General features: G+C 22.2%; 2 protein-coding genes across 2 annotated transcripts; one reads left to right on the plus strand and one right to left on the minus strand. All coding sequences in view use genetic code 6, as the record gives it.

Annotated features, from left to right (window-relative positions):
• Positions 1-726: 726 nt before the first annotated feature.
• On the minus strand, positions 727-3515 carry TTHERM_00245210 (MFS transporter; the record flags this gene model as incomplete). The annotated part of the gene is made up of 3 exons (XM_001023751.1): positions 727-1420; positions 2181-3191; positions 3349-3515. 3 exons carry the CDS (start codon positions 3513-3515, stop codon positions 727-729), a joined length of 1872 nt encoding a protein of 623 aa, XP_001023751.1.
• A 2892-nt stretch (positions 3516-6407) lies between these two features.
• TTHERM_00245220 (cyclic nucleotide-binding domain protein) lies at positions 6408-10340 on the plus strand (the record flags this gene model as incomplete). The annotated part of the gene is made up of 2 exons (XM_001023752.2): positions 6408-8819; positions 9063-10340. Exons 1-2 carry the CDS (start codon positions 6468-6470, stop codon positions 10338-10340), a joined length of 3630 nt encoding a protein of 1209 aa, XP_001023752.1. The 5' UTR covers positions 6408-6467.
• Positions 10341-11194: the final 854 nt, after the last annotated feature.

Consider the following 11194-nt stretch of genomic DNA (forward strand, 5'->3'; position numbering starts at 1 on the left):
AAACATATTTGCATATGTAATATATTTAATAAAATAAGTATTTAGAATTATCTTATAAGTATAAAAAAGATATTTGTTTACAAATGATAAATTAATTTAACTGATAATTCAATAAAAATAAAAAAGATAAACAGCATTAGCATTTTTTAATCAAGAATTTAATTTCAAATTATTATTTTTAATTAAGAATGCAAATCTCTTCAAACCAATTTATTATTAGAAGAAGTGTTTGTGTTTTTGCATATTGATTATTTGAAATAATAAATCAATTTAATCATAAAAATGAATTAAATATTTTCAATAATAAATAAATAAATCAATGAGACGTAGTTTGTTTGCAATTAATTTTGTTTTCTTTAAAAATAAATTTAATGATTCTTATTTTAATTAAAAATTTATTTAATTGTTTTATTAATCAAGCTTAATAAGTTGCAATAAAATTTTGCAAATAATTATATAAATAATTTTTCTCAACCAAAATAATTTTTCTGTAAAAAACTAATTGATAAATAGAAATTCTATTATTATGAAGTAAAAAAGCATAAAGATGATTTTGCTTATTTATTTCAAGCATATTTAATAGCAAATTTGTAGAGAATTATTTAATGATTTGTTATAATTTATTAAGTAAAGTAGATTGATTGGATATACATCAAATAATATTTATTTTTTATAAATCAATTTATTAATAACATTTTATTAAATTAATTTAATAATATGAATATCTCATTAAACGAATTCATCACCAAGACTCATTCTTGAAATTCTAGCATTTTTGTTTTTTGGATCATAGTCTTTAGCTTAACCGAAAAGGATAAGAATCCAAGCTAACAAGCCAGATGCACAAGGAATAACAACTGTAACAAGACGGATAAAAGTAGGATTGTTATTCTTATAATAACTACTTTCAGTAATAGCAAATAAAACAATACCTGTCATAAGCTTATCTAGGAAACTGTAAGCACCAAACACAAAAGCACCTCCAGCACCTCTAAGACCAATGACTTCACTAATTAAATTAATAGCAGTATTTAATTGAAGGGCTTGTGCTGCACCAACAACTAAGGCTAAAGGATAAATTAAGTTCTTTAAGAAAGAATTATCAGCTTGCAAGAAGCCCATAGGAATCAAAGAAGCAAGCATCAATACAACTCCTAAAGTGTAAGTTTTCTTTCTTCCAATTTTTTGATATAGCAAATTAAGAATAGAAGAAGCACCGACTGAAGAAATGTACAACAAAAGAGGAACCAAGGCCAAAGAAAATGTCATTTTAACTTCATCATCTTCTTATACCTCTCCATTAATTTAAATAACATAATACAAATAAAAGTTCATCATTGTAGTTACAACATTGCAGAACAAACGAGCTAACATAAAGACTAATCCGTATTAATAGAATTGCTTTTCCTTGAACCATTGCCTTTAATTTATAAGAAATTAATTAATAATCTGATAATAAATTATGCTTATTAAATTAATAAGTCTGAAAATTTCTTAGCTCATTATATTAATTTCATTAAAATGAATTTTAATTTAATCAAAAGAAAGGAAAAAATGAATAATTGATTATGTAATGTTTAAATTTAATCTAAGTTAAATTTTATTTATTTAACTACATCCTTTTCTAAAGAGTGTAATGAAAATAACTGATTATTTCTGCATTAAAGAAGATTTTTGTTACTTTTTTAAAAAAGATCTAAGCAGCATTCTCAATAAATTAATATTAAAAATAACCTAAAAAAAGTAGGAATCTTTCAATTTATTTTTAGATCAAAATTTTTAATAAAATTAATCACATAAAAACCTATTTTTTTTGGAGAAATTTGAATCTTATTATCTTTATCAAAGTGATAGTATTTAAAAACTATTAACAAATTTTTTTTAGAATCAAACAAAATGAATTTATTTGTTTTCTATTTATTTTCAATTTAATTTCTCACAGTGAAAGACTTAACTATGAAATAAAACTAATTATTTAATTATAATGATGATGATAATGATGATTTTAAAAATTATTTTAGTTTTATTAATTTATTTCCATTATAAATCTAGCAATTTATTTATTTATTTATTTTTAATATGAGAATTAATTTCAGTTTTTAAATTGATGAATTTTTCTAAACTAATTAATTAATTATATCAAAAAAGAGAAATTTAAAAAATAAAATTTATATTTTTACTTCCAATTAACGATGCTTTCAGACAAAGAACCTACTCTGCTTCCTCTGAGAACAGATGCTTTAACTTTTACTTGGCCATTATTTTATTAATTTTCATCTTCTTCGTCGTCTTCAAATTTATTATATCCTTCTTATTGATCTTTGTTAAAGATAACATCATCTATTTTATTACCATACTTATCGAAAACTTCTGCCTCTTCTACTTAACTTGTATCAATTTAATCATTTTCTTCTTCACTTTTCATTTTATTTTCTTAGCTTCCTTTAATTTAATTTTCTATGACTTCTTTTGTCTTTGAATTCAATACGACACTTTATTCGCTTTCATGATGAGATGAAGCTTAATTGATTTTTTCTTACTTGGTTTTACCACCATCTTCTAAAAGTAGAGACTACCTCTTATCTCCTTCTCTAAGCTTCAAAACATGTTTAATATTTTTAACAGCTTCATCACAGGCCTTGGTAAGAGGGACTTCTTTTACTGTTAATAAAAAGATAACTGTGCAAACAGAGCCAATAACTGCAACGATAAGGCCTAAAGCTTAAAATTGCTATTCACTAGTGTCAATTATTTAGAACAAAAGTAAAGCAATTAAGAGTAAAAGCATTTATGCAATAAAAGTAAAAGTATTTCTGCGAGCATTGAGAGTATCTCTATTAACTCTAGAACAAGTCATTGAAGGAACAAGTGAAATATGAGCAATATAACCAAAAGCCCATGTAAAATTAAATATAGAGGGGAAGAATATATAGAAAAAATTTCTAAAGTTATCATTATCCATAGGCAAAAAGGTGTTTAAAATTGGGTAGCACCACATAGGAACGAATGTGAGCAGCACAAAAATATATGATAAAATATACCATGGAATACGCTTTCCAATACGTGTATTGTATTTATCTGACAGAATACCAGCAGAAGGAGTACCTAATGCATCGAAGATCTGTCCAAATAACATTGAGTATGAACTATTTTCAAATTTCAATACTTTTGAAAAGTAAAAGAGCAGGAAGCTATTTATATATAAAAACAGTTGAAATGAATGAATAAAATTCAACAATCAATGGCTTTTTTATTTTTTTTATATTTTTGAATATTCTTTTAGCTCTTTAAAAATAAATAATCATTTTGCTTTCATCTTTTTTAAATTTAAAAATAATTAATTATTACTTGAACCAAGCTGATGCGCAAAGATCGTTAAAAACATGACCTACAGAGTAACCCCAATAAACCTTTGGAGTTAATCCATCGAAAATCATTCTTTGGCTCTTTTATGGTTATTCATTTTCGTTTTAAGGATCAATAAGTGATTCTTCAATTTTGTTACCTTATCCCATTTTTTATTACTTTTGTATCTAAAAAATTTACTTGCGTATCTTTATTATAAAATTTAATTAATTATAAATAAAGGAACCTTCAAAAGAAATATAAATATGCAAACATACAAACACTATTAATAATGATTAAATGAGTAGAATTTATGGGAATTAAGCTGATTTATATCAATCTTGCTTATATTTTTTTAATGATAAAAAAAAGTAATTAATTTATATATTATTAAGTGATCGAATATTAACAGATAATAACTTTATTACGTATTTAATTCTTTTATTACTCTGAAACATATCATATGGTAATACAATAACAGCTTTATAGATTCAAATTTAGAAGACTTAATCCATTTTACTCTATCATTGAATATTTTTATAAATATAATAATTTGTTTACAGTTATTTACTTTATCTCCCTCATTAAAATAACTACAAAACTATTTATTTAGATATTTTTACTTAAGATATTAAATAGAAATTAAATTTATATAATTTAAGTAAGTAAATTTGAAAATTTAAGAAGTAACTTAGAATTTTCTTGCATAAATAACAAGGTTGAATTTCACCATACATTTATTTAATTGTTGTATAGAATTGTAAAATAAAATGAACACTTATTTTATAAAAAATTAAATTTGAGTAAATTATTTCAATTTAACATATCTTACGAAAGTTAAGTAAAATCAAAAAATTTACAGTTTATATAATTCTTTTACTATGAATATACAAAAAAAAGTAAGAAATGCTTTCTCTTACTCATTGTTTTGAGTATTGAAATTAAATATTTGCATTTAATATGTAATTTAAATAAGTTTAGCTTCAAAATTTTAACAAAATATTTTCCCTATTAAAATTCAAAACAAAGTTAAAAATAACATTCTTTTATTTTTTCTTTAGAAAGTATTTATCCTTTAATACTTAGATTTTTAGTTTATTACTGATATTAGAGGAAGTATTAATATTTAGTTAGTCAGTCAGTCAATCAGTCTGTTTTCAAAGATTAAATGATTCTAAATTTTTTTATTTCTAATAATTTTTTATCAAAAAATATTATGATTCAAAATATGAATTATATACTCAATTTGTTACATCATAAGTTTTTCTGGAATTATTCTAAATAAAAACAGTACTTGCGATATATATAATTTCTAAGATTTAAAATTCATATTAGAATTTTCAAATGTGAATCAATATTAGCAAACAAAAGTTATTTTTACTAGAATTACATTTTATTTATTTATTTTTCTCCTTATTCTTAAATAAAATTCATTTATGCTTTCAATCAAATATTTATAAATAGATTCAAATAATTGTGTTTATTTATCAAATTTAAAAATAAATAGATTAAAAATAGTTAATTATTTTAACTTGATAACATTATTTTCTTGTTATTTTTATATTATATCAATTTTAATTACTTATATTCTTAGAATACATTTATGTTTAATAAATTATCTACTTAAATCAAAAACTAACAATATAATCCATTATTTTAAATATATATTCATCATATCTATCTTATTTATCTCTTTACTAAATAATTATGAATTTAATTAATTCATTTTTTTATTAAAATATAGAGTAATATATATTGTATGTTAAAATTTGTTTTATATATTTAAAAATGTTTCAATAAAATGCAATATTAAAGTATTAATATAAATAAATATACATATCATTAATTTTATATTTATACTTAATTTTGTTATATATATCTAAGGTAAAAGTATTAGAGGTGTTTGTTTGTTTAAACCTTTTAATCTTAAAAAATATCTCACTAGCAGCTTAAAAAGTTATTTTTGATTTTTGAAACTCATATTCATTATAAATTAAATAATATTTTAAAATGAACCATATCACTACATAAAAACTATAATAATAATTATTAATTGGTAAAAAATAAAATTAAATATTAATATAATAATAGCCAAATATTTGATTGTAGTGATAATAACATATATTAAATAAAATAAATAAGTTAAATACAAATTTTATTAATTTGGTTGAAGATAAATTTATATTTTAAAATAATTTTCAATATTTTTTGCAAATTGTAAATTAAAAGCTTAAAATGTAATTTATCATAAAAAAATAATCCTTTTAATAGAAATTAATAGAATATTTCTTATTTTTAATATAATTAAATTTATTTAAAACTAAGCTTACTATTGTTATAATTTTTATTCAATTTTTAGAACAAACAATTCTAGTTAAGCAAAATAAATAAATTTGATTCAGCTTATTATGAATATTAAAAATAATTTATACTCTGACTATTTTGGTTCTTATTCTCTTAGTATATTAAAATCACATACTAGTTAATTACTTTTACTCTTTAAATAAAATTTTAAATCTTTCTTTAAAAAACAAAAACAAAAATTTTAATTGTAAAATATTAAAATCAGTTAAATTTGCACTTATTTTTTCATAATTTTTTAATTGAAAAATCAATAATTATATTTTTTTAGCTTGTTTGTTTGTTTGTTTGTTTGTTTGTTTGTTTTTGCTTATGTGGTTTATAAAATTTTTATTGTATTCAAAAAAGCTGCTTTAATGTTTTTACGATTATTAAAATTTCATTTTCATCCTAATCATTGAATTATTAGTAAATAATTGAAGTGGCAAAATCTGTAGACTAGGTGATGATGGTAGAGAAATAAGATAATTACTTAATTTTTATTGGGATAAAAACTAATTTAGAAAGTTGTGGATTTAATGTATTCTGTGATTACTAAAAAAATACTTAATTTATAATGTATATTATTAATTATTGGTTATGGATTTAATTATTAAATTTATAATTGAAAATTGCCTTGCCTCTTTTTTAATTTATTGTTACATCTTCTAAAATATATCTTCATACCTTAATTAATAAAATCTGTCATAAAATTAATAATTTATCTCAAAAGGGCTTTTAAATATAAGTATTATTTACTTGTTATTTCTGAGAGTAAATCAATGAAATCAGGTTCTGAAGAGGAAAAAAAGCCTAATGGCTAAGGAATTTAAAAGATTTTAATTTAGGATATATTTATAGATGGTTCCAATACTAGTTTAAGCAAAGGAAGCAAGCCAAAGACTTATTTAGACAAGTTTAAAGATCAATTCTAAGAAACGTTTGATTAATTTAGTAGCAGTAAATTTAGGAGAGGTAGTCATTTAGTTAGCAGCAATTTAAATTATGGTCTTTAGCATAATAACGAAAAAACTTAGACTTTCAACAAATGCGATTCAATTATTTATCCTAGCTTTACTAGGGGAAGGAGCTAGTCTTTTAACTAAAAAAAGGAGTAGTTTGTAGATAATAAATATATTTTAGATTTATAAAAACAAGAGGATTAAGAAATACTCAAAAATACCTTGTAACTCAAAAATTAAATGTCTGAGTTCCAGATTGATATGCTCAAGAGGACGTTTGCAAATCTGAAAATATTTATAGATCTAGAAAAGTAGATGAAGAAAGATGAATATATAAAAATGATTCAAAATTTTGGGTTTTTGAAGCTCCAAAAGGGATCAGTAGTTTTTGAGTTTGGAGATTTAGGAGAGAAGTATTTCATTATATTGAAGGGTAGTGTTTACGTGCTGTTAAAAACGAATTATGGTGAAACAGTAAGAAAAATGAAGCCCATAGATGACGAATAAAATATCCTAGAAAAAAGTAGAAAGGTGGAATCTGAGAATAAATCTGGTAATCTTAGTCCATTCGGCAGAAAAAACACAATTGAATAAATTCAATCAGGAGATTAGAAATTACATGCTGAACTTTTTACAAAGAGGAGTAAGTCCACGATGGCTGACTTCGAAATAGATTCAGAGCCAGATTTAGAGTGTAAAGGAATTACTTTGAAATAAGAAATTAAATAAAAATACCCTCATTTCAGTATTGTTGCTAGTCATTACGAAGGAGAAGGATTTGGGGAGTACTCGCTTATAAAAAATATAAGAAGAACGGCTACAATAATAACATCGTAAGATACAGTTTTTGCAACAGTGGATAAAAATGAGTACAACGAAATTATGAAAGATCATATAGAAACTATTTTTTAAAAGAAAATTTAATTTTTGAGGTCATTTAAAATATTCGAATCCTAAGAAAAGAAATTATCGAATTTAGTTATGTGCTTTCAGAGTATTTTTTACCAGCGTGGAGATATAATTTATAAAGAATAAGATGATTCAAATAGTATGTATTTCATTTAAAGTGGAGAAGTTGAAATATCGATGTATGAATCAAACCTAAAAACCTAAAAATAAGCTGAAAATGAAGAGGAGGAGCTTGATGATTAAACAATTCAGATGAACAGATTATTTTTAGTTTCTTCCCAAAAGCTAAAGAGAATTAAAAAAAGAGTTACTCTCGCTATACTTAACGATAAGAGTTATTTTGGTGAGGAAGAAATTGTATAAAAGTAAAAGAAAAGAAAAACTTAAGCAAAAGTAATTTCTGCTGAGTTTTCAGGATTAAAAATCAGTCTAAAAAACTTTTTATTACTTTGCAGATTCACTGACGTAATGAAAAAATTACGCTTAAACTATAGAATGAAACAGGAGTGGAGAGATTCTTATCATGTAAACTGTGTAGAGACTATACAAAAACTTAATTCCAGCAATTTCTCTTCAATCTCACCTCCTAGATAAGAGGAAGCTCATTTCTCATAAGTAAAATTAGAAAGTCCACAAAAAACTACTAACAATGTAAGCTTTAGCTTTAATTCAAATAGTAAAAATTAATTCAAGACTCAATAATCTCCAATACTTAAAGGGAATAAATTTGGAGTTTCGTAAGAACTTATCCTTTAATAAAAAAAGTAATCAGGGTAAAATTAAAATAATTAGCATGATAATTAATAACAACATGATTAAAACTCAAGTTTTCTCCTTAAAAAAATTAATAAAAACACAATTCATCTAACAGATGAATTTAATAAAAGTTAGGTAAATATCAATTCGATTCCTAAAGACAATATAAATTCAAATGATAATGGTAACTTAATCAATCTTTAAAGCTTTCTAGGAAATTAAGAATAAATATCAATTTTTGGGCATCTATCATCAGTTAGCAATAAATTTAATTTCTCACAGTCACTTTCTCCAGATTAAAAAGCGAAAAATTAGGTGACTTCTGATTAAAAATAAGAAAGTTTTTTGTAATCCGATCTCAATAAATCCACCTAATTTTAGTCAACATGCTTTAGTCCTATCTAAAGAAGTCATATAAACTCTCTTGTTTCTAATAATGCAAAAAAAAGTAGTAATTTTAAGATAAAACAACCACTTTCTCTTCTTTCTTCTTATGATACAAACTAAGTAAATTATTTTTTCTCTCACCATAAAAATTTATCACTTTTGAAAATTTAACTTTGGGGATTTTTTTCTTTCCCTATTTTTTAAGATGTTTTTTGAATAAATAAAAGTATTTTAAAGCTTAAATGATATTTAATTTGAATTTAAAGTTGTTTTTTAAATAATAAAATTATAAAATTATGAGTTTATATAATTAAATTAATTTTATATAAATTACATATTAAGTTATTTTAATTGTATAAATAGAAGAACTTTAAATTGAATTTGCAACAATTTGGACACAGTAGACCGATAACTCCTCATCAATAAGAAGATAGAGGTGAGAACTAAATATCTTTTAATAGCTAAGATAATCAAGAAACTACTAAATTAAAAGATAGATTCTTAGATAAAAATTATTAAGCCAGCGAATTTGAAAAACTAAAAACTATGCCCTCTCGTGAATTGGTTTCTATTAGTAACGAAGATAAAATACCTTTTAGAAATGAAAATAATATGAAATATTTTAATTCCTTAAATTAGTCATTTTATAATAGCAGTAACATCATTTCTCCTTAAAAGAATTAAAAGTAGATCAGGGCTTATTCAACTGGGAAAAAGAATAATATTTCTATGAATTTAAGTGATTGTAATTAATAAAACCTCTAAAAAATATTTTAAACAAGTAACAGACTTTAAACATCTCCATCTAACAATACTGAATCAGAAGATATTTAGGAGGAGACGCGTGTTTAGTAAATGAATTAAGGCTTTTCTTATTACAAATATTTATAGTAAAATGAAGAAGGTCCTATAGGTAAGAAAGATAGAAAAAAGAAGGACCCAATTTCAAGTAGTGATAAGATAGATGAATAATTTCTTCTTTAGAAATATACATAAAAATTTGACAATACACAAGATATTTCAAGTCAATTATTTGGAGTATAATTATAGAATAACTCTCACTTAGTATATAATTACCAAAAGATACACCAAAAATTGATGGTTAATTCAAATCTCATTAAATCTAATGAAAAGGGCAGGAGAATGATGTAATATTACAACGACGTTTAGAAATGTCAGACAGGCACTTTTAAAAAATTTATTAGTCCATTCATTTTCTATAAAGAAAGAAATAAAGAAGTCTCAATATTATAAAATGATTATAAAAGGTTAGATGAAAGAAAATCATCTCTCAACAGGACAACCGACTCTGCATTTAAATAAAACAAGCTTAGGAACAAAAGCATGGATGCATCTTTAGAAGGAATCAAAAGCGATTAATTAAATATATCTTTAAATTAACAATATCCAGTGTAATAAAATAATGAAAAAACTGATTATAAAATGATCTTTTTAAGGAAAAAAGTAAAGAATTATGATAATAAAGAGTAAATTACTGATCAAAATAACCTAGTTTTGAGAATTTCGCCATTAAAAATTTAATCATAATAAAATAATTAAGTGAAATCATAATAAAATAATTAAGTGAAATCATAATAAACCAAATAAGTTTAATCCATCTAAAAACATTCTTAATAATGAATTATAAATAATTCGGCATTAAAAAAGCTTACTCAAAATTTAAAAAAAAAGAGTATTTTGTAAAAAAAATGTAAATATATTATCAAGAATATATAAAATAAGTAATTTAATAATATTGAAAATCAATTAAATTTATATTAATTCTATATTAAAATAATTTTATAACTTATTATTGGATATCAAATAAAGTAAATCGAGCTTTTTATCATGAAAAAAACTTTCTTTTTACTATGATAAAGCAACAATGTTTGATTTTATTCTGAAAGCTGTAATAAAATAATAAAAAATAGCTATTTAATTAATTTATAAAATATTTTCTAAGATAAAAATTAAAGAATTAAAATAACAGTTAATTTTTATTTAATTGAGCATTTTGCCAAAATAAAGTTAGTCATAGTAAAATATCAATTAATTTTAACTCTATAAAATTATATATATAAACAAATAAAATCAAAAAAACTTTATTTAGATGTATGTATGGTATAAAAAGCTTGTATTAGAAATTTATTTTTAATTATTAGGTAATAAGCAAAGATATAATTACAGTGATCTGTAAATTACAACCAAATTTACTTTAATTTTCTATTTATAGTAAAATAATTAAATGATCTTAATAAATTAAAAGTAAATAAATATAGCCTTAGAAATGAAGATTACCTCACTACTATGAATTACTTTTATCTTATTAATAGTAAAATAAAATTTTAAGTAAAGTATCTCAAAACAAGAAAGAATAAACCACATTTTTTTAAAATATGGAATTAATTTTTGTAAGTAAATTACTCACTTTGATTACATTCTCTTAAACTGTAAAATTAAACACCACAACTGGAAAAAATAAGATTGTTTACTCT

Source organism: Tetrahymena thermophila, assembly GCF_000189635.1.
Source record: "Tetrahymena thermophila SB210 genomic scaffold scf_8254406, whole genome shotgun sequence".
Classification (NCBI taxonomy): domain Eukaryota; phylum Ciliophora; class Oligohymenophorea; order Hymenostomatida; family Tetrahymenidae; genus Tetrahymena; species Tetrahymena thermophila.